General features: G+C 41.1%; 1 protein-coding gene across 2 annotated transcripts in view; it reads left to right on the top strand.

Moving 5' to 3' along the window:
- The window catches only part of CTTN (cortactin), a 30,899-nt gene extending 13,116 nt beyond the window's left edge, over positions 1-17,783 (top strand). Inside the window, exons 5-17 of one of the 2 annotated variants that reach the window (XM_075188281.1) lie at positions 1,341-1,451; positions 3,425-3,479; positions 4,287-4,397; positions 5,154-5,264; positions 6,144-6,254; positions 8,198-8,308; positions 10,176-10,231; positions 11,143-11,212; positions 12,717-12,865; positions 13,459-13,548; positions 14,027-14,180; positions 15,309-15,380; positions 15,932-17,783. In XM_075188281.1, coding sequence (XP_075044382.1) covers positions 1,341-1,451; positions 3,425-3,479; positions 4,287-4,397; positions 5,154-5,264; positions 6,144-6,254; positions 8,198-8,308; positions 10,176-10,231; positions 11,143-11,212; positions 12,717-12,865; positions 13,459-13,548; positions 14,027-14,180; positions 15,309-15,380; positions 15,932-16,068 — 1,338 coding nt within the window. In that variant the 3' untranslated portion in view covers positions 16,069-17,783. The remainder of the gene's footprint in view (positions 1-1,340; positions 1,452-3,424; positions 3,480-4,286; positions 4,398-5,153; positions 5,265-6,143; positions 6,255-8,197; positions 8,309-10,175; positions 10,232-11,142; positions 11,213-12,716; positions 12,866-13,458; positions 13,549-14,026; positions 14,181-15,308; positions 15,381-15,931) is intronic. The other variant, XM_075188279.1, reaches the window with a different exon arrangement.
- Positions 17,784-23,613: the final 5,830 nt, after the last annotated feature.

Below are 23,613 nucleotides of genomic sequence, written 5' to 3'. Positions count from 1 at the left end.
TGAATAATTAAATATTCTCTGTAAAGCATTACATAATATGGTGACACAATTTAAGTAAAGGATAAGAAGTAGTAAACCTAGCTGGAGAGGAGCTTATTGTAGAGGAATTTACAACCTCTCTTGGTTACATGAAAGGGGTGTGAGACAAGTGCCATAGAAGACTCATGTTATGATTATATGAAACTATTCTGTACATAGCAGGGTGTACACTACAGCAACATAGCTGTATACACTCTGTATTCAGGAAGGAGTTGTCAACATTGTCTGTAATGTGTGATAATGGGGAACCATACACATAGCCTACACAACTGTATATGAAATATAGTGGGCATATAGTTCTCATATGGGAAAAGCATGGCTTTTGTTTTAAAAGGTCACCAATTATAAATCAGTCGTTTTATTTAGCAACTTTAAAGTAAACCCCACACTATGGAGGTCACCATTTAGAGTCCTGAATCATTACTCCTGAAGATACCGGCTGGCATTTCTCTAGGAATAAGGCGCATCGTGGGTCGCCCGTTCGTGATTATTGGTTCATGACCAAAAATGGTTACCTGCATTGTATGTAGGCGACATGTTCGTTAAAGGATCGTCAGGTGTGTCTGCATGAAAAGGCCGCCAAGTTTATGAATCTGGATACTATTCCGTTTCAAGCATAAGGCTAAAAATTGTAACAAACTGAAATGGGAAAATTGTCTGTGAAGTTTACTATACACATTAGTGTTTATACATATTTTGTTTTTCTTCAGTTATAGCAATAATTACTTGCTAAAGACTTCCCAGAATTCAGTTCATTTACACTTCTTACCTTGCAGAGTTTAATACGTCTCCTGTTGATGGCGCTGTGTAGCTAGACTGACTACAGTGTATACTGCGAGTGTCATTGAATTGCATACTTAGAGTGGTTACTGTTTCCAGAGTTTAGGTCTCCCCTGGGCATTGGAGCGTTCGTTGTATCTGGGCTTGGTTTGGCCGCTGTGTGACTGACAGAAGTTCAGCTAATACAGTGAATATCAAGCCAAGAAACAGTGAATGAGATGGCTGGTTTAATAGAACCATTGCAACCACTGCCAGCTGATTCACAGCGTTCCGCTGAGCCCGTTCACCATTCACATGTCTGCAGCTCTGCCTGTGTTTAAGAAGCAGGAAGTGGTGGGTGGAATAATCACTAATTCCAGGGTTGGTTTGGCATAGAGAACGGACACTTTCCTTTCGTCTTGTGCCAAGTCCTATCACATGGCCGTAGTTGTAGCTGTTTATTGTTGACTGGTATCTGAGCTGCTGCCAATGACAGATAATTAGGTATTGATGATGGAATATCTCTTCCTCTTTCATCCCAGTCGGCGGTCGGACACGAGTATCAGGCCAAGTTGTCCAAGCACTGCTCACAGTCGGATTCAGTGAGGGGATTCGGTGGGAAGTTTGGCGTCCAGACAGATCGAGTGGATCAGGTGAGGAGACGCTTGGAGTACGGTTCAGGTTTGGAAACTAGATTCAATTCAGAAAATGCAAACAATGATATCCCTATATATTCTAATAATGAGGGATCATTGCATCATTACATCAGTTACAGAACAAAGCCCAAAAAAATCATTACTTTATAAATATATGAAATTATTATCACACCGGTTTTTAACACTATAAAGGGACTATTATTTGATAACGAACACAAGGACACGATTATGAAATGTTGAAAGAAATTGGTGATCTTTATTGTTGGGTCAATTACATTTCATTTAAATGTATGACAATTTCATGTTTATTTCTGTCTATTGTAACTTCGTTGTCCCTTTGTCCATCTTAGTTCTCATATTAAAACCAATCAGATTCTAGAATGTACGTCATGTATTATGATTTAGAAAATGATAGCTTGACTCTGATTGGTTGCTGAGGTCAACACCTCCACATTTTTAGAAGGTTTGATAAATCTATCCCATAGTGTTCCATTTTCAAATTGATATTGTCTTATTTGCTAGATACATTCTCTAGTAGAATGTATCTAGCAATTTCCTGCTGCACCCTTAATCTTTAGGGGGGCTATCTTTACACCCGGCACGCACCAGCCTATCACAAATCCAATGTCATTGAGTCCACTTTTATTTAATGGGTAAATGTGCAAAACAGATTCTAAGACTAAACGTAGAACTAGTGAACTGAGGGGGTAGATAATTGGCCGAGTATCTCATCATTATAAGATCAAAGCACTCGCTGTTTAATAAGACACGTCCTGTCCTTTTCCATGCGTTTATGCAAATTACTTTGTTTGAAACCAAACTGATTGGTTTCTCAGATCCACTAGCTCAGGGATGGACAACATAAGTCTGAGCCTCATCCTGCAGCCCCCAGCTCCGTTCTGCTGTATTGTGAGATTTATTTTTTATTCTATCTTGTAACATGTTTAAAATGTTTACTGATGTGTTATTACAGATAGGTGTCTCTCTCCTTGGTTAGACGTCTTGTTTTATGTTAGTACTGAGATGAGGGTAATGTGTGGGTTAGTGTATCAGGTTACCCATCACGGCACCAGCTAGATGTCAATAGACTTATGGGGTATAATTACTAAACTGCGGGTTTGAAAAAGTGCAGATGTTGCCTATAGCAACCAATCAGCTTCCAGCCGTCATTTTGTAGAATGTACTAAATAAATGATAACTAGAATCTGGTTGTTATAGGCAACATCTCCACTTTTTCAAACCCGCAGTTTAGTAAATATTCATGGTTTTCCAGGTACATGTATATGTATTGCAGCAATTTATAAAGCATAGTTTGTCTGTGCTTCTAATGTTGGTTCAGTAAAGTGATCTTAACTTTATTTTCTAGCGGATCCTTTAATGCCAGTTGTAGTTCTTTATTTTCCTTTTCTCCTACACACTATAGATCCCACATGAAGCAGTTTATGAAAAGTAAGAGACATTAGAAAACCATTTAAAGCCAGCAGTCTCTGGAGACAGAGACATGCATGCTTACATACCATGCTGTAGCCTCGCATTACAATAAGGTCCCAAAACTTTATTGTAGAATGAATTTTCTTTGCTTTCTTCTCTCCAATCATGCGGTAGACGCGCCACCCAGTTTACAGAGCACCACTGACTCCTCTCTGCTCACACCTTAAAAACTCCCTGTTTGTCGTTGTTGCAGAGCCTGGTACTCCCAGCCGCCTCTGGCGGTCACGACAAGCTTGGAGCATTGATTCTTCAGGCCAGCCTGTAAGGTAGCAGACACATCGTGCCTGCACTCGGCTATACAGATTTGTTAAGTTTCAAATAGATACCCACCCGTCTCTATTTTGCAGTGTGGTCCTATATTCAGATTGCTCTCTATCCTGTAAAAAGCAATAACAGTCTCAGGATCAGATGTTTGGTTTCTTTGCTGTTCTGTATGAATTTCCATTTGACTGTTCCATGTGTTTGTTGCTCACCTACAGTCTGCTATGAGCTTTGAATATCAAGGGAAGACTGAAAAACACGCATCCCAGAAAGGTGAGCAAGCGGGACGGTTACACACATGTATTTTATATGTTGTTTTGTTGTCTTGTCCCTGGAACGTCTTTATCCTTTTCTATGTGCCATGGGTGGGGGAAATCGGGGCAAACTAGAGAAAGGAGTAGACCCCCCCCCCCCCCCCCTCCTTCCCCACAACAGGGCACAGATGTCATGTAAGATACAACTTATTTGATGACACCAGGGCTGATATTATAGGGCGACAGTTTTTATGTAAGAGTTCCAACTACAGCAGTCTTGGACATTGTACGAACTTACTGACTACTGATTGACCTTCAATAGGCTCAGTATGGAGGTTCCCAGTGTCGGTGTATACTGTAATGTATTTCCCAGTTAGCAGTCTAAGTATTGCACTACAACTGGGGATATGGAGGTTGTGACTGGTAAACAAAGGTCCGAGTTACACATTCCAGACTGTTGCACTCTCTGCAGTATCACATATTGTGCTTAATGATTTACAGTGATAACTGTCAAAATGACTCTTGATATTGGATGGTAACAGTCACTTATGTTGCGGAACAAACAGTTAAGCAGATTTGATCGGCCCGTCTCTATCAGCTATACCATGTTGGCATGTTGGCAGCGCGGATACTGTTCATACGAGAGTGTCCTATGTAATAGAGACAACCTCACTGACTCATGATATCCGTAGTTCTGTCTGCATTGGAAACTGTGTGTTCTTTGCACCGTTCACCTTTAGAGAGAGATTTGTAGTTGAGAGGAAGGATATTGTTGCCTCTCTCTATCCAGAAACAAATAACAGGACTGAGATATGACCTCTTTCAGATTACGCCAGCGGCTTCGGCGGCAAGTACGGAGTTCAAGCCGACCGCGTGGATAAAAGTGCCGTTGGCTTCGATTACAAAGGCAAAACGGAGAAACACGAGTCGCAGAAAGGTTTGTGTCAAAACGAGAATTGTGACAAGTAGCCAGCGGCCAGGATCGGCCTCCTGTAACCCTCTGGAAGCCGAAGGGCGTCCTCCTTCCTGGGAACGTTGCCTCATGTACAACATTCAACAGAACTAAAACATTGTGTAAAAAGCTGAGACGCAAACATTTCCCACACAGTGTACATTCTGCCAGCTGGGTAACCTTTATAAACCTATCTACCTGCTTAAGTTTACATATAAATCTTATAAAGGGGAACTCCTCCTTCAGAGCATTCTATTTCCCTTATGGATGACGCACAATCTCCTGTATATAGATATGGTTGTATGCAGTGCACAGGCTTCATCCTATCTGTTGCCGAATCCAAGTAAACAAAAATGCCTGGACATTCGAGCTATCTGAAGTCGGAGTTCCTCTTAGCGTCACCATACCACAGCGTGACTTGAAAAAACTAATTATATCCAGCTCCTTGTGGGTGTAAGGGATTAAGGGAACTTGGCAGTGACGGAAGGTAATTGGCAAGATGAGCGTGCTCACACTTCTCCTAAATTGGCTTATGGCCTCTAGATGCCAAGAGTTGGCTTTCAAGAAAACCGTTAACTCTCCTTGAAAACAAACACTTGTCTGAGTTCGGGGAGTCGGTAAACTGGGTGAGGATGTTGAAGTATTGTAGGAAGGATCAGGTGATCACCGGGGTGTAGTCTACCTATAGGGCCTTGGCTGCAGAGCATTCACTTCATGCCCTTACCTGATTTTCCCCTGCAGATTATTCCACTGGCTTTGGTGGGAAGTTCGGTGTGCAGGCAGACCGCGTGGACAAGAGCGCCGTAGGGTTCGATTACCAGGGAAAGACTGAGAAACACGAGTCCCAGAAAGGTTTGTATTTCTGAGCCCCACCCGTTCCTTTACAACCATAGGAATAGGCTTGAGATCCGGTTGTGGTGTTTCTGGATCTCTGCAGATATCCAGTAATATGAATAGACAACTGTATATTGTATATACAGAAAGCTAATTAATATACCATGGGCATTTACAATGTGTGTTTAATTATTTCAGGAATTTTTTTCCACCTGCTCTTTACAATAATTAATAGATGTTGTAGAGGCGTTTAGTGGGGTGAACTGATATCCGTGAGAGAGCCTCCTATCCCAGGTGCCAAAGTTCAGCCATATTGTCTCCTGGAGATTGGTTCAGCCTGGACATTGGTAGCTTGCACAGTGTATTGTATGAGCTGACATAACCGTTGAATAGTCCATCATCCTCTGTCAAACTTGACAAAAAATAAATAAATAGATTATTGTATAATTTTAAGAAAAATCAATGTGAACAATTTAGACTGATGGATTTACAAAGGGTGATAAGACGCAGCCTGTAGGACCGAGCTGAATATTGGTTTTCTAAATTAGTGATTCCAGCAGCACAGGCTGGTTGCACGGTAACCAGACGTCTGCGATTTGGCTATATATACGTGAGGCCAAAACTCGAAGGAACTAGGTTTTCAACATTTGGGCTGAACAGACAGATTTCCAAGGGCAGAATTAGTGTGGCTGGACGACGACTTGTTGGATGCTGTCATTATCACCTAGGTTAACCATCCGACCCGATCAACGACTGTTAGATCTTTAGACCAGTTGCTGATGGAAGGTTTAGAACTGCTCAGTTGGCCGTAATAATTGCAGCGTGGTTGGCGCCTTAACTACTGCGGTTTTCTACAAATAAATGTTTTTAAAAATGTCTGTTCTTTCACAATTTTAGATTATTCCAAAGGTTTTGGTGGTAAATACGGCGTCGATAAGGACAACGTAGACAAGAGCGCCGTTGGGTTTGAGTATCAAGGGAAGACCGAGAAGCACGAATCCCAGAAAGGTTCAGTATGCGTACAGCCCCTCCCCCTGTAGTCCCTGGCCAATCAGTGTGCTTAGGGGTCCTGTTCAACCCATGACTGCATGATGCGAGGCGCTGTGCCATATACAGGATACAAATAACGGCTCTTGTTAGGTTGTTAGAGGGCCTCCAACCACCGCAGGCTACACATGCTCTCATCCGATGGTATTACTACATTATTTGCTTCATTTTAAAACCAGCAGATGGAATAGAACAGAAAATAATCCCTTGAAAAGACTTTTCCATTTGCTTTAGATCCTGTGTTCCAATTTAACATATTTCTATGGCTCACGTTGGCAGTATATATTTATTTGAGCAATTCCTTTATCTATAAAAGGTAAATTTTTAATTCTCAAGTTCCTCACTAGATTCCTGACAAATAATACATTTTTATGGAAGACATACATCTAATTTGACATACATGTTTTAAAAGCTAACTCCACTTGTTGTTTTTGTTTTAATATAAGATACCGTTATGACCAATATAAACCATCCACCTGCTATATACACCTAAAAAATGATTGTAGCTATGTGTTACAGACACCATTGATACAATTATACCATAGCAGTATAAGATTACCCCCCCCCCCCCCCCAAATTATCCTCTGATATCAGGGTCCACGTGGTGGGTGATGTATGCTGCTACATTAGACAGCAGGCCTAGTGGTCTGAGACAACCAGCTGGACCTCTTGAAATGTGATAGGTCAAAGGGACCTGTTGGTAAATGTCATTTTAAAAGAATAGAGGATAGGTTTGGGGACGTAATATATTAACATATCTGTATCAAACGTGGAGGTAGCCTTTAAAATGTGATTTTCCTTATTAATTGACCATGTGAAATAAATACTGCCACCTCCGGCTCTGTAACTGTTGGGAGAAATATTCCTTTTTAAGTGTTTCTAAATGTCTCCTGCTTGGGTTCTTGCTGCTTGTCACTTCCATGTCTACAAACTGTTCCAGTGTAACGTTCCTGTATGTAAGGGGCTACTGACACCCCCCCCCGTACCCCTGGATGCTGTGTCCCTCTTACTTTTGTGACATTAATTTGTCCTGCGCAAAAGAGCTCGAGTGTAATGAGCCTTCTCCCTGTGAGCACGTTAAATGGAAATTGTCATTATTTTTTTTTAACCAATTCTGTAAGTGGCTTAGAATATTAACTTATATAAAATATTGCATAGCTATGTCCTGTAATATTAGTTTTATAAATATCCTTCATGTGATACAATCTAAATGGCCTGTGGAGTCAATGGTCAGGTGGACAATTGTACACGAATATGTTCCTGTTAGATAACACTGGATTTAAAAAGTCAAAGGAACATTAAGCCTAAAGTACGATATAGATCTATATGTAAAGAGAGGAAGCTGTGAATAGAAGGGATTGCTTTTTCCTAAGCACATCAGATTTCCTGTCTGTAATCCTTCTGAAGGCCACTAGAGGGAGCCTTTCCCAGCTTACATTGTCTGATAGCAGAACGGGCAAGTGTTTAATAGTTTGACTCCTGCCTGACCCCAAATTTTTAGTGGTACGTAACATGTGACACACTACGTGTCCCAGTATACCCTGCCAGAAAACCGCTTTCATGGCATGCTGGGACTAGTAGTTCCACAACACATTGAAATTCAGAATATGCCTAGACCAGCCTTACATATAGACTTGTGAATATTTCTAGATGTCCGTTCATATTTACTAAACTTAGATTTAACTAAATTAACTAAATTTCCTTCTTGTTATATATAGTCTTTATTGTCCCCTTCTATAACCATACAGAGAATCTTCTACACAAAGTACAATTTCCATTTAGCCGGCTCACTCTAATGTGATTTTGGGTTTAATCCTGGGTACTTAGCAGCGATGTAACATACTTAATGTGCATGGGGTGTCTCTCCTATCTTCTTAATGGCATGTGGATTTCTGTGTGCGTAGACTATGTGAAAGGGTTTGGAGGCAAGTTTGGTGTACAGACAGACAGACAAGACAAGTGTGCGCTTGGCTGGGATCACCAAGAGAAACTGCAGCTCCACGAATCTCAGAAAGGTATTCCGCCACGTGATAAACCATTGTTACCCGGTGTCTGTGTGAGTGTGCGGGTCATTGTCACGGTGGGTCCTTCTTCTGTGTCTCCTCCTCACGGTGTGCTGTGCTTGTTGGTTCTTGCTGTGGGTGTTTCACACTACTGAATAGGGATAGACACAATCAGACCAGACCTGAAAATGACACAATGGGTTCTAGAACACGGTAGATAATGTGTGCATATTGATTCTCTTACTGGTAAAATCTGGGGCTAAAATGTAATATGTGGTATGGAGCAAAAGAAAATCCAAAACACACACACGTATTCTATAACGCCACCTCTGCTACTGTCTTCATTGCAAATCTATCAAACCACATTCACTTACATTGTCCATCCCACCCTTTATGAAGCCAGGCGGCCTCTTCACATCCTCTAACAAGTGGGTGCTCTGCTTGTAGAACATGTGAGAATAGAAGTACAGACACTGCTGCCTCAGCAACTACGGAGAGCTGCACAGACTTCATGTTCACCTCTATAGAGGAGCAACACCGTATATATGGGCTGGGTACACACTACAGGCTCTTCAGCCAATTATTGGGCCAATTGCACGATAAACAACCGTTTGGTCCAATATGACATTAGTATGTTCGTTGTAATGATGAACGGTTATCGCTCTAAAGCTCATCGTATCAATTCATTTGATTTTTTTTTTTTAAACCGGACTAAAAATGACGTTAGTGCTCCCTGAGGACTGTGTTTGGGAAACCCTGCTCTAAACTGAGTCCCTATTTATGGGCCATACATATGTGTTTCTAAATTGAGAGCCAACTTACCAAGAGGTAGCCCTCCGATTGTGTTATCTGGCCCGAAGGTTCATCCCATATTATTCAGGCTGTGTGTGTGAGATGCAGAAGACCCTTAGTGTCCTTTAACAACTTTTAACCCCTGATATACTAGCACGTGTGGATCTATTCACAACCTGACACTCACTTAACATTCACCATCCTTCCTGTTGTGGAATTTAGAATATCTGTAAGATTACTATTAATATGAGAACATTAGTCCCCTGGAGATATTTCCTATATCATGTTGTATATCAAACACACAGATACAGTGGACAAAGTGGGCTGGTGTACGGTGGTATACAATACTAATAAGTTATTAGGGGGCATTAGTAATTTATGGTGGATGTCAGATAAGGAGCAGCGTCCAGTGTGACCAGCGCCCCACATTCCTCAAGCCACAAATGGGGTTTTATTCTGCATATGCCGCCTGTTAACTGGTTGGAGCTAATCTCTTGGTAAGTAGAAAATTGAATGTCTTTCAGTAAATAAAATCTCTTTAGACGTCACTTCCTGGTGCTGTAGCAGTGTCACTAATGAAATGTGTTTAATTTTATCATTACAACTTAATAGCTTGTCGGATACAGATTCTATTAATGTGAAGTAAAATATATTCACATGAAGACTGATGTAGGGGATGTCTCGGGCCTGCGGTTATTGCAAGTCGCTGATATTCAGCAAATTTATAACAGCAATGTCTTAAAGCTTGTCCTTAGGACATTGCTGTTTTAAGTTTGCCCTGTAAAGTCGCTGAAACCGCAGCATAATACATTAACCCCCCCAGGAGTCTATAGTAATATCGTTTACAGTAAAGTTTTCTATAGTGAAATAAGTACAAACGACCCAAACAAGAGAGAAGTGATTTTGTACTATGTGACTAAACGCCAAGTACCGCACACAATGTTTGCCTCGTACGGCCATTATTACGTTAATGCACCACATCTAAGTAGGTTATTATTTGCCTGTAGTACTACAGGCAGCGTCTGCAGCGTGCGTTGTCTGTTGTCAGATTGATCGGGTAGTGATTCATGTGTCCTCCTCCTGTTAGATTACTCCAAAGGATTTGGTGGAAAGTATGGGGTGCAGAGAGATCGGATGGACAAGGTAACTTCTTTTTTAAAAGTACAAAAGATAAAAATCTTTGTCATGTTATAGCGGAGGATCAACTGCTGTCTAACCTTTATATGAATTGTCCAAACAGATTTGTTTACTCCAATAAATCATGTAAAAGTTGTTCAGCGGACGCTGACATATTACGGAGCGTCACTGACACTTTTTTTTTTTACCCGTCTGTACATCTTACGTAATAAAATAGAAAATCTCTTCTGTTAACGTCAAATGGGTATTGCTCTCACCATACCTAGTACCTTCTTTTTGAGACATCATGGCCAGGATTTATAGAAGACAGTATATTTTGCTAATTTTATTACTTTCAGGGCTCATTCAGATATTGGCGCCGAAGTGCACATAACGTGCGTTGTGGTCTGACTACGTAGCGCACTGATAATAGAGCGGACGCTAACGGACACATTACATTCACGTGCCACCACACGCTAATATCCACCGAGACGGAACGCTGCATGTGTCATTCTCCTCATTGCATGTACTAAATAATGTCTGAAACAGTCCTCAAAATGTTTGCTGAGTTTTAACATTTGACCTTTTTAGGTTTTTTTTTTTTTTTTTTTGCTTTTGTTTCATTTTGCACAGTGTATTATATTTTCTTTTCCTCTTTGCACTGTGTAGAGCAGTGATGGGCACCAGGGGGCGCTCCGAGCCATCACCTGCGGCCCCAGCTCATTCCTGCTGTATTGTCAGATTTGTTATAGTGTGTAACACCTGCTGATATGTTATAGATAAGCGTCTTTTTTTCCTTGATTAAATGTATTGTTCTAGCTTATTACTGAGATTCGGTGTAATGTGCGGCCTGTATGAAGGTTAGAGGGCCGCCCATGTGGCCCTGGAAGTGTATCAGGTTGACCATCGCGGGTGTTAAGTGTGTCGTCTGATTGCAGGCGGCGTCTTCCTTTGAAGATGTGGAGAAAGTGGCTTCCAGTTACCAGAAAACGCGGCCGGTAGAAGCCGGTAGGTAATGACGACGTGACCTAACTGATGTAAACATATATCACTCCATGTGATAATGCTGCAGAACCTCTTATTTATTATCGCACTTCAGCCATCGGAGGTCACGATTGGCTTTTCTGTGGAACTAGCCGTCCAATCATGTTGCTGCTTCGTGACTATTTCAAGCGCATAAGAACAACACAAACGCATAGACGCTATAAGGCATAATTGATGGTGCTCCAGTCCCTGTGTGTGTTTATCCTCATGTATATGCAGACTCCTCCAGTTGATCAGGCAAATTTATGTTTCCAGTTTGATTATTTACATAGAATCATAAAGAGAATAAAAAAAAAAAAAAATCAATAGCTGAAATATATCTGTTTGCAACAAATCAATGTGTCCAGGAATATTAGCAGCCAGGTGTGATAACGCGTTTATTTTATGGGTGCGATATTGCGGAAGACACTGTAGTCCTTCCAGATGCGCAGATCCTTTACTCTGCTATATGGAGTCTGAAGACCTTCAGCTTGAAGCATTGATGTAAAGAATCTGATATTTGTGCAGATATATCCGCTTTAGTAATAGGAGACACATGGACGACGGGTTGAACTTAGTGGAGTTTGTACAGCATATAGCCAATTGGAATATAAGAATACAGCAGCACATAGTATAAAGAAGTTTAAAGTGGGAGAGGCTAACCCAACATGTAGCTACTCAGAGCATATAAACTGAATGGGTATCTATGTGTACAATCTGCTTCATCTGTAAATACTCAGACATCATCGCCTCAGATAAATTATTTTATAGCGCTTATGCTCACAGGTGTTTGGAAATGTGTGCGTTCATTTAGCAAAGGTGCGGTTCTGAACACGTGATCACTAGGTCAATATTTTGAGGTCTGCCTAGGCTCACAGCAAAGGAAATCGAACTTTTACCCCAAACATAGACGTTTTAAGTGCCACATCCTGCTGTGAGGAGACCGGGGATAAATGCTGTGATGGGGAATCTGCTGCAAGGCCAAAACCAGTCTAAATTTCTATACACAAAATGGTGGATTCGGTGAGAAGCAGCCGTATCACTCGCCTCATGCTGCTTTCTGTCTCTCTGCGTGGGGTCTACATGTGACAGCAAACATTTATGGCAGAGGGGTATCTGGAAGACCCCCATTTGCTTTATCTGTCAGCATTGTATATTTCTGTATTTTGTGAGACCTATTTAAGAAAACTGTACATAATAAGGATAATACAACCCCTATCTGTGGGTTACAGAAAGTGGTGGCAGCCATTTTATCGGCTGAACCAATAATGAAGAGATTGCTCGCGAGGAGCCATTGATAACATTGTATTATTGGCAGGCTGAATTCCCCACAAATATTGGTTCGGTCCATAAAATGGCTGTCTGCGCTGTGTATAGGTGACCCGTGCAGGTTAATGATTACTACAGGTAATCCTATAGGAGGCCATCCCATTGTCCCACGTGATCTGGGTCGGCCTCTCACTGGTCTCTTCTGCCATTTACTTTACAGAGGGAAACAAAGCCAGCAGCATTCGGGCAAACTTTGAGAACCTGGCCAAGGATAAAGAGGTGGAGGACAGGAAGAAGGCGGAGACAGAGAGGGCTCAGAGGATGGAGCGGGACAAGCAGGAACAGGAGCAGGCTCGCAAGAAGCAGCAGGTCAGACAAGTAATGCGGTCTGGGTTCTACAGAACCCTTGTGTGAAACCTTGTTGTTTATTTTTAAATAAATGATGTTTCATACAAACGCCATCTAATGCCTCTAAAGGAGAAATTATTCTTACTCTTAAATATAGGCTTTGAAAATCTATTTTTGATGAATACAACAAGATCATCCCGATGGCTGGGAGATGTTGGTCAAATTATATTTTGGTAAAGATGTAGCTTTTCAACATGTGCTATCACCCTTTAGCCACTAGAGGGCAGTATTCTATTGGAGCAGATGGCTGATACTTCACCTTGAATCTCTGTGCCAGCTTCTGCACAATTACCAATAAGCAGGGAATTGAGTATTGACCATCTAGAATGGTGTTTGTCTATATATTTTGTTAGTCTTGGGCAATATGTGGCTCTCCAGCTGAACTACTAATCCCAGCATACACTGGGGGAAGGGTCTGTAACTACTTAATATGTACAGCGGAGCTCTGTTCTAAAACATACAGTAAGACCTGGTTGGAATGTAATATCTGTTGTCTTTGATCTGGGTTACAAAAAAAAAAAATCCATTTCAATTTCTGTTGTTAATATTTCTAGGAAGCCGAAAAGGCCAAACCTGCATCTCCTCCTCCATCTCCCAAACCTCGACAAGTGGCAGAAGAGGCTCCGGCGAGCCCCGTGTATGAGGTGAGAGGCACCCAATAAATCCTACGATTGGGGCTTTACTGCTTTATGGTGTTACTGCTCGTATCATTATAATAAGCGGTTTACAATGACTCGTCTGTATCACATTGTTTACAGATTTCCATTGTCTCAGTCATACACTAGTGGTGGTAATTAAACTAGTAGTGGGAACTAATGACGTTATATGGAATCTTGGGCACCTGTCTGCATTGTATCCTTCTCTCAGCTACGTTTAGGCAGGAAGTCTGTTGTGTGTAGAGCCGTTCCCATTGTCAGTGTAGAAATGTAACAACAAGGATTTGACGTGTAAAATAAGTTATTTCCAGCTCTGGGTAATTGATGATGATGTTTGGAGCCCCTAATCCTCTGATATCCTTTGGTGGCTCCTCACCTTCCATGTTTTACATTGGCCCATATTGATTCAGGGCAAAACATGAAAAACTGAGTGTGTCTATAACCTTATCTTTCATTCTCCATGCAGGAGACACCTCCTTTGTATGAGAAGCAGCCGGAAAAAGATGCAGCTGTACCAGAAAATATATACGTGGAGGAGATAAATTACCAGGATGCAGTGAGCCATAAGAAGGAAGCTCCAGTGACAGAGGCTGTATACGAATCAGCGGATTACCAAGATGGTAAAATATATTGGACAGAATCTTCCATATTACAGCTGTGATACACAGTGCTTTCTGCGCTGACTGTTCCTGTATCGTGTTACTCAGTATAGCAGGTGATGTATTAGAGAAAAAACTTTAATAGTAGACAGAGGGGTGTTGAACAACTGTTAGGACTGAGTCCTGAAGATGTGTGGCATGCAGTTCCTCTGTTCCACCAGAGGGGTTGCTGAAGGAATCTCTCACAGGTAAAAGGTACACACAGTTCAGAACAGCAGCCCCTCTGGTGGAGCAGAGGAACTGCATGCGTCCTAAACAACTACACTGTCACAAGGGAGTACAAATTTGTGTCCATACTTTATCTAGAGAGAAATATAATCAGTGTCCTTAGTCTTCTGTGAAGCAGAATTGGGGTAAATGCTTATGGCGGAATCAAGTTTCCCTGTGATGCGTTTCTCTACACCCACCGCTCGGTGAACATTACTTGACAAAATTATGGTCAACTGATCTCTGCCACATCCTGTTGTAATACAGAAGTTTTTGACACCAGACGGACCACAGATAAAGGTTGTTTGGTCCTTTTAGCATTTGCTACAACTTCCGTGAGCATTTTAACCGAGTTGGTTTTAGTAAATGATATTAAACTGCATAGCAGGGAATTTAAACTGTACGTTAAAAACTCATAACATTGTATTGCAGCAAGTCGGGTCTTTAGTGTAGACTCAAGTTATCATCCTGTCTAAAATGTAGTGTTTAATTACTTAAACTACAACAATCTGAAAGCATAATGCAATTTTTTTTTTCTCACTTGTATCATTTGGGTTATTTAATAATTTGGCAGAAGGAGCAGAAATTGTCTGGGATCATTAGCATCCAGTCAGATGATATTGTAGAATGTATATCGGAGATGGTCCGCCTCTTGGCTCTCCAGATGTTGTGGAACTACAAGTCCAAGCATACCCTGCCAGACAGAGTGCAGCACCTGAAGAGCCACAGACTAGCCCACCTCTGATGTAGACTATGAAAGCAAATTCCTGATGGCTCCAGATAAGAGCACATTTTTTGACACTGAAAGACGGCCTAATGTTTTGTATATATGTAACTGGCTCGTGCAATACTTAAAAACAAAAACCTTTTCTCTCCTCACAGTAGAAAACACGTACGCCGAGTATGAAGGTGATATTGGACTCACAGCCATTGCTTTGTATGACTATCAAGCAGGTACGTTTAACCAAAGCCACCAGCGCTTTAAAGGACCGCTGAGCCACAAAAATCAAATGTTCAGATATAAATAGACGTAAAATACCCTGACATCCCACTGCAGTTTTATTAAAAGTTAGGTATTGCCTCTACAGTCTTCTACAGACAGCCCCCTCTCAAAAAATTTAGGACAATCCTGATGCAATATGAAACGGGTCAAAAAAGATGACTGTGCAGGCAGTTAAGTTACTGCAACATCATTGGCCCCACCCCTGTGTATAAATGAACCTATGAACACACTGCTTTTCTGCACAACAAGTCCCAAAATCTGTCACTCAAACTCTGCCTACTGAGTTAGAAAAGAAGTTTGCTTCGGAAATGGATACCACCCTGCAGACGAGTGAAAGGTGTGTGTGTATATAGGTAAATTCTGGCACAAGTTACTTTATATTGTTAAACAGAAGCTTTAGTTGGTCTTGCATGTGATATTGTTTTTGATTAAACAGCAGTTTATTAGCTTGGTTGACATGGCTTTGTAACCGTCAGGCACAAATTACTTTTCTATTCCCCAGCTGGCGATGACGAGATCTCTTTTGACCCAGATGATATAATCACAAACATTGAGATGATTGATGACGGTTGGTGGAGAGGTATCTGCAAAGAACATTACGGGCTATTCCCAGCTAACTATGTGGAACTCCGGCAATAGAACAACATCCGCCAGTCTTCCCAGTAAGAGGTTCCTGCTAAAGGTCCCTCTGTTCCTGCAGCGTTGCACAACGCGTTTCTCCGTATCAGCATTCTGTGCTGCAAGCTTCTCCGAGCTGAATTTTGCCATAATTACCTGAGCTGGATTCTTAAACTACAAATCATGATACCTATATTTTTTTTCCTATTCTTTTGGAGAGGGAGCGTATTATACTTTTTTGTTCCTTTTTTTTTTTTTTTCTCTAGTATTTCCTATCAGGCTTTTAACGTGCAGTTACCTGCTGCAGGCTGGCAAAATGTATTTTAAAGGCTGTTAACCCATTCGTTTCCAGTTGTGCCTTCACTTTATCGGAAGTTTGACTGAGGCTGTTTGGGTGGTCCTTCCCATACCATTGGCTGGTCTCATAGGTGTTGTCTCTTTATTGGTGTACTGGCCTTTTTTTTTTCTTTTTTTTTTTTTTTTAAATCACTGGCAACATTACTCCTCCTAAATATTAAACATTTACTTTGCCTCGATCATTATTTAGAACATCAAGGCTTGTGTGCCATATATGTACAACAAGCCAAACTTTGCTCAGTTTTTTTAATCCCTGTTATGGGAGACTAACAAGTAAAGTAATTTGGTTTAAATTTTGCTTGTAAAAGGTCCTAAGTTGGTCACAGCTCGAGCATAATGGGAAGTCAGTTTTGTAGAACTGTAATAAGGTATCCCATTAAATCTTTGTGCCAAGGCAAACTGTTTGGCAGTGCGCCCCAGCAGAGGTCATTAGAGTCGGTCTCTGCTCTTCATCTCAAGCCCCTCTGTACTGGCGCAGAGCTAATCGCGTTTTCTGCTCTCCGTTATTCTGTCATTTCACGTCGGCCAGAATTCTCCAGTGTTACCAAAATTTCAGACCATAAAACAGCCTCCGACTGAGGTGTATTAAAACTGTGAGTCAATTGCTTTATACAATACGTAAGGTCATTTAGTAAGGGTCAAATATTGATTTTTGCAGTTCTTTTGCAGTTCCTCCATGGGAGCCATCTCTCTGTTACTCAATGTCCATTCATTATCTCCCAGAATGCCGTGCGCTTCTCCCGGGTTTTCAGTAGTTCTAGGACCCAGGAAAGGCGAGAATTTCATAACGGTTCATAAAGACCATGATTTTATTATCCCCGCCCAGTTCTCTTGCTTGATGACGGGCAGCCTGGAGGCCGCTGACCGGAATCCCCTCCATGGGGCAATGACCCTTCTCTGTTCCTTTATGTGGTTAAAAATAAAAACCACTTCAAAGACTTCAGAGAACATTTCATGAAGAGACCAAATCAAATGTAAAATGAGGAGTTTTATATAAGCCTTCTTTTTACTTGACATTAAATTGGTGATTAACTTTTTGTTGAAGCAGTGAGAGCTTCCCCCTTCATCCATGGTGGACTCTAAATATCTATTCAGCTTCCAACCACAGAATATTACGTCATAAAACTACCCGCTCTGGATTTTTTTTTTCTCTTCTGCACCCAATCCAAGGGTTTTGGACCAATTATTAAGGGAGGAGTATTAGGGGTCCTCTGTGTTTATTATATTTCTGCTGAGATGGGGGTTGTTCTGCGCCCATGGAGGGGTGTAACACAGATTGGTGGGGTTTTTTTAGTCTTTTATCTGTTTTTTGCATTCAGCGTTTAATTATCTATGATTTTGTAAATGAAGCTTCAATAAAGTTGTTTTTCCATCTGAAATGTTTTTTTTTCATTTTCTTAAAAATCTATTTGTTCATCAGGATTTCAAAAGTCTCTGGCACAGTCCTGTGTCTGATATAGCGACCAGTCAGATCTCTGCTTGTAGCGGACTAGTATAATCAATCAAATGTAAACTAATATCTGGCTGCTCTGACGCCACCCAACATTGGATAGAGGAAATTTGTTTTAAAATTAGCCCCATATTAATCCACGGTGTACTCAAATAACCCCACCCAGACACTCCCCAATTTAACAGAACTGCACCTATTCATCAAAGCTCCACCTTGCAAAATAAAGGGTTGGGAAATTCTATAAACGTATAAATATGCTGTATCTACAGTTTAGTGTTACAATTTCATAACAAAAATTATGCATATCCAGGGCTCAGGTAGTACAATTTTGCAGTTAACATTTATTTTTAATGCAAGTTGGGTATTATTAAATAGCTCACGGGCAGCAGAGTGGATCAGTAGTTGGCACTTCTGCCTCATAGCACTGGGGTCATGAGTTCAATTCCCGACCGTGGCCTTATCTGTGTGGAGTTTGTATGTTCTCCCGGTGTTTGCGTGGGTTTCCTCCGGGTGCTCCGGTTTCCCCCCCACACTCCAAAAGCGTACTGGTAGGTTGATTGGCTGCTATTAAATTGACCCCTAGTCTCTGTGTGTCTGTGTGTGTGTTAGGGAATTTAGACTGTAAGATCCAATGGGGCAGGGACTGATGTGAGTGAGTTCTCTGTACAGCGCTGCGGAATTAGTGGCGCTATATAAATTAATGGAGATGATGATGATAGATATGCAGACAAAATTCATCATTCCCAATGAGAACGTACATACTGTGTTTCAGAGGAGGGCTGGCAAATTTTAGCCCGGGGGGCAAGACTCAACTCGGCAGCCTATTGGGAAAATTTTAAAGGAAAAAAAAATTGAGTGACCCAGCCCAAGGTAGCCCACTCTAGGAGCGACCCAGGGTGGCAGATGCCCCCAGCCTGCCCTTCTTTCATTGTAGCGCATGTGACTCGCATCAAATTGAAAACTTGCATTCATCTGGACAGTAGTGTATTATAGATTCTAACCAATGCAGTTAACTATTTACATATGGATTTGCCTCAACAAGATTTCTTGCTTTGGCAGATGCTTGATTAAAATATTAATTGAATGCACTTGTAAACGCATAACAAATGCCAGTGTATACGTACCCTTAAGATAACTCTTCATCATCATCTATTTATATAGCGCCTCTAATTCTGGAGCTTACAGTCTATTCCCTAACACACACACAGACCAAGAGAGACTAGGGTCAATTTGATAGCAGCCAATTAACCTACCAGTATGTTTTTGTAGTGTGGGAGGAAACCGGAGCACCCGGAGGAAACCCACAGAAACACGGGGAGAACATACAAACTCACAGATAAAGCCATGGTCGGGAATCAAACTCATGACCCTGGTGCTGTAAGACAGAAGTGCCCACCACATGTGGATTCCTTTATCTGCTGCTCCATGATTGAAAACAAATCTGAAAAACATAGCTCACGCTGCAATTTGTGGGAAAAATAAACATTCAGCTGTAAATAATCTTATCAGCCGGTTGGTTGTGTGGATTTCCTTTATTTGAAAAAAAAAAAAAAAAAGTTCTTTAACATCGAACTTCTGTCCACCTAAATCCTACTTATGTCTCCTCTACATGTTTTGCTTCAAGAGCTCTTTAGCTACATTTATAATACAAATGCAGCAGATGAAATTGGTGCAACTTATTTAAAACACACAAACACACAAGAAGAAAACCTAACACTATCCTAGCAAACACCCCTAAAGCGTTGCACCGTCTACTGAGGAGCAGGTGGGAATTTTGAACGCAAAAGAGAAAACCACAGCAATGCAATTTATTAATATGTAATTTATTATTACTCTGCCTAAATTTAGTGCACTGCCTATATTGTTACTGTACTACTTTTTTTTTGCCTTGTTTGTCATGTTATGTAATCTTTACAGTATACACTGCAGTTTGCTTATTTTTATTTTTTATTTTTTTTACATTAAAGTTAGAATTTTTCCCTTTTGAGATTAGTAAACTAGTAATTGCGTTTTGTGGGATACGTTTGATTTATGAAGCCTGATCCAAATTATCTCTCAAAGTGACTTTTACTAACAAACCAGAAATCTCCGCTCTGTCGTTGCAATTTTTTTTTGTGTGACCACTTGAGTCCATGTCCCCTATGGAATTTAAATTTGTGTTGCTTTGTTAGTGAACAAGGAACGGTGGCCTTTCTCACCTTGGTGATGGGTGACCTTGATGTAGGTTAAGGACAGTTCACAGTCTGCTCTAAACTCCCGTTACTATCTTGTTTGTGTATGTAATAAAATAAAGATGTGTTTGAGAGCTGCTGTAGGTGAGACCTTCATGCTGGAGAGTGAGATCTGTACACGGTGATCGTTGCCCTTTTCAGGCTGTATGGATTTGCTCTCTTCGTTAAAGCCCCTGCTGAGTTTGCGATGAAGGCTTGTCTGTTGACCTATCAAATAATTGATGGGCTTTAACATTGATCGCGTATAAGATGGCAAATACTTATTGCACACCTAGAAACGTTGCGAAAAGGAATGGACAGTGCAAAAAAGGAGTTATTTATCCGAGCCCAGAGCTGTTAAATTAAATATTAAGGTACGTACCCCATATCATCTGTACACTGTCCTGCACTGCTGTGCCCGGAGCGAGTGTTGTCTGTTAGAAGCCTAAAGTTACTGAGGTTGTGCTTTACTTGATTCACTATTATGATTTCTTGGTGCATTCTCTGTACATCATTATTTTATATTGTAATATACAGAGTCTGAAGTTAACAGGAGGAGGGACATGAGGAGAAGGGTGGAGCCACCAAGACCAATAGGGAGGATGGGCAGGTCAGGCCTCCGCCATGACTGGCTGTGTACCCTGTCTGTCAGCTTAGGCAACGCCAAGCCCTAGGCTGACAGACAGGGAGCTGGGCCAGTAAGGGCCGGGGCTGATTTCTGCTGTAGGTAACATGACATTCAAGATGGTAGCTGGTCCATGGGGAGGTTCCAGCCAAAATTCTCCTGGACCAGGTCCACCTCCACTCATACCAGTACAGCTCTGAGTGTTTAGTAGGCTCATAAGTCAAAGAGCCAGACCAAGGGCCCATTTGCCCTGTGCCCATGGTGGATAATCTGTGTTGCCCTTAATTAAACAAAACTGCTCCAGTCCGTGATTGGGGTCCTCTAAAAGCATTTTTATATATTTTTTTTATTATTTTTAAAAAACAATAAATGTCTAATACATACTTGGCTACAGAATGTCTTGGAGGATCCTGAATTTCAGGGACTCCTCCCAGAAGAGTAAGCATACTCCCTGACTGGGCAGGGCTTAATGCAGGACCCGCCCCCTACTGTGCAATGCTGCGATTCATGTCATTGAACCATGGGAGGGGGGGGCACCACGCCCCCTCCTGCTTTTCAACTAAAATTTGGCAAGTATGTTCTAAAACATGGTAAAAAAAAATCAGTCAAAAAAAAAAACCAGCTCTCACCCGTTAATACATAGAATATAATGTTTTCTGTGTGTTCTGAAAGGAAATGGCCGCCTGCTTTTTATTGAGTGCAGAAAAGTCTGATTACGTTGGTACATAGCCCATTATTAGGGTAGTTTCCTCTTCCTACTCCGTGGCAGCTGTCAGATGAAAATCATATATGAATGAAGTTAATCAATTCTATATTTATTTAATAGTAGATTGTGGAATGAATAGAACTATATAGTGATCTGAGCGTTAACTGCCACGTGTTACAAAGACAACTGGTTTAGCCATCTATCAAACCAGAGGAATCTCTCAGAATACCGAGCAGTAAGCTGTACCCACAGAACCAGCCCAGATGGGACCCTCGACAAGTGGATACTGAAATGATGAGCTAGTTCTCATCATAACCATTTGTTCACCAGGAAACTCTCCGTGTGTTCAGAGAATGAAGCATCGTAACATTGTTACAAGCACATGCTTTGTATTTTTGCGAAATAAAACCTCTTGTATCTTTGTTCTTTCGGTACAAACATTCAGTTATTGCTCTAATAATTGGGGGCTCGTGCAGATATTTCTCATCACATTTTTTTCATGGAAGAAAACTTTTGGCTGCTGGCTTTGCAATGTCTGGTGGAAATTGGATGACTGTCATTTTGTAAGAGGTAAGCAAATTAGACCTTTTCTTTTTCCAAAATTAAATCTTATATTTCTGGCTGATACCCCTTTTTTTTTTGTTTCCACTGAAATCTGTGTTACAGAACAGAGAACCTTTTTATAATCATTGTTAAGTTTAAATTCTTGCATTAGAGTTTAATATTCAGGTCAGCCACTGTTGCTTAACAATACGTCATATATTTCAGTTAGTAAAGTACAGGGATTAAATTGTATTTTCCTGAGTTAAGGGAACTTGTGTTGGGATGTGCTTATTGATGGGGCAGCACGGTGGCTTAGTGGTTAGTGCTTCTGCCTCGTAGCACTGGGGTCATAAGTTCAATTCCCAACCATGGCCTTATCTGTGTGGAGTTTGTATGTTCTCCCCGTGCTTGTGTGGGTTTCCTCCCACAATCTAAAAAAATACTAGTAGGTTAATTGGCTGCTATCAAAATTGACCCTAGTCTCTCTGTCTCTCTCTCGCTCCAATGGGGCAGGGACTGATGTGAGTGAGATCTCTGTACAACGCTGCGGAATCGGTGGCGCTATATAAATAAATGGTGGTGATGATGGTATAATATTAATGAATAAAAATAAAAGCGTTTTGATGCATGGTGAAGTTATGTTTATGGAACTGCGAGGCCACAACATTTGTTAGTATAAAAGCAGCATAAAAAAAGTATATAATTATAGTTTGTGGGCGCAATTCTAATTTAAAAAAATAAAATAAAAAACTGTGGGGCACAATTCTCAATTTATAGACTGGAAGACGGAACATCCAGATGTCAGATAGCGAGGAGTTCCAAGATGGAACTGCTAATTATGTTAAGTGTGTTGATCAGGCTGTGCACTTTGTGCATGACTGAGTGAATATGACTAATCATTGAGAAATATTTTCCAAGTACGTATTTCTTTTGATTCAGTGATTTTGGATAATGTGCAAACAGAAACTAAAAAATCCAAAAACAAAGTTGTTTATGGAGTATTGTGTAGCATTATGGATGGCAAAAACAACTGTACGCCATTAGGGACTTCGGACATTGTTGCACCGATAGTTAAATCTGAAATGGTTGATTCTGAAACAGTTAAGTCTGAAATTGCACAATGGCAGATCTCCGCCTCATTACCAGCCTGCAAGCTTGTATCCATTGGCAGAGTTAAAACAGCTTTAAAATTATTCCGGTATGGAAAAGAAGCCTGATTAATTAAAGATAATCAAATGACACAAGCAATTCAGATGATTTTGCAGATGCAAATAGTTGATTAGGGAGCGGTTGCAATACCAGCGGTGCCAGCAGATGGCGCAGTGGCTGCAATTTAGCAGGCTGCTGTGAGAAGTGCATTTTGGCCCTAGTATATCAGAAACTGTTAAAAGGCGAGAGGATAGGTGGTCGGGTCAATTGTATGATCCTGTAACGGGGTAAACATAGGAAAACAGATCAGTTTGTTTTAAGAAAAAGTCCTGTTCCATTGTTTATAAGGAGAATTAGTTCCTAGATCTGATGCTGGTCACCCACCAGTCCGCTTAGAGGTACCTCTGCATGTCTCATGGACATGTTCAGAACGTATAATAGGATTAAAGATTGTCCAAATCCGAAGACAGAGTTGTCAGAAATATATTGGAAGTATTGGAGCCTAAAGGTCGCAATTGGAACGTTC

Source organism: Mixophyes fleayi, chromosome 10 (genome assembly GCF_038048845.1).
Source record: "Mixophyes fleayi isolate aMixFle1 chromosome 10, aMixFle1.hap1, whole genome shotgun sequence".
Classification (NCBI taxonomy): domain Eukaryota; kingdom Metazoa; phylum Chordata; class Amphibia; order Anura; family Limnodynastidae; genus Mixophyes; species Mixophyes fleayi.
Note: the sequence above shows the minus strand (reverse complement) of the source record. Positions and strands in the feature narration are given on the sequence as shown.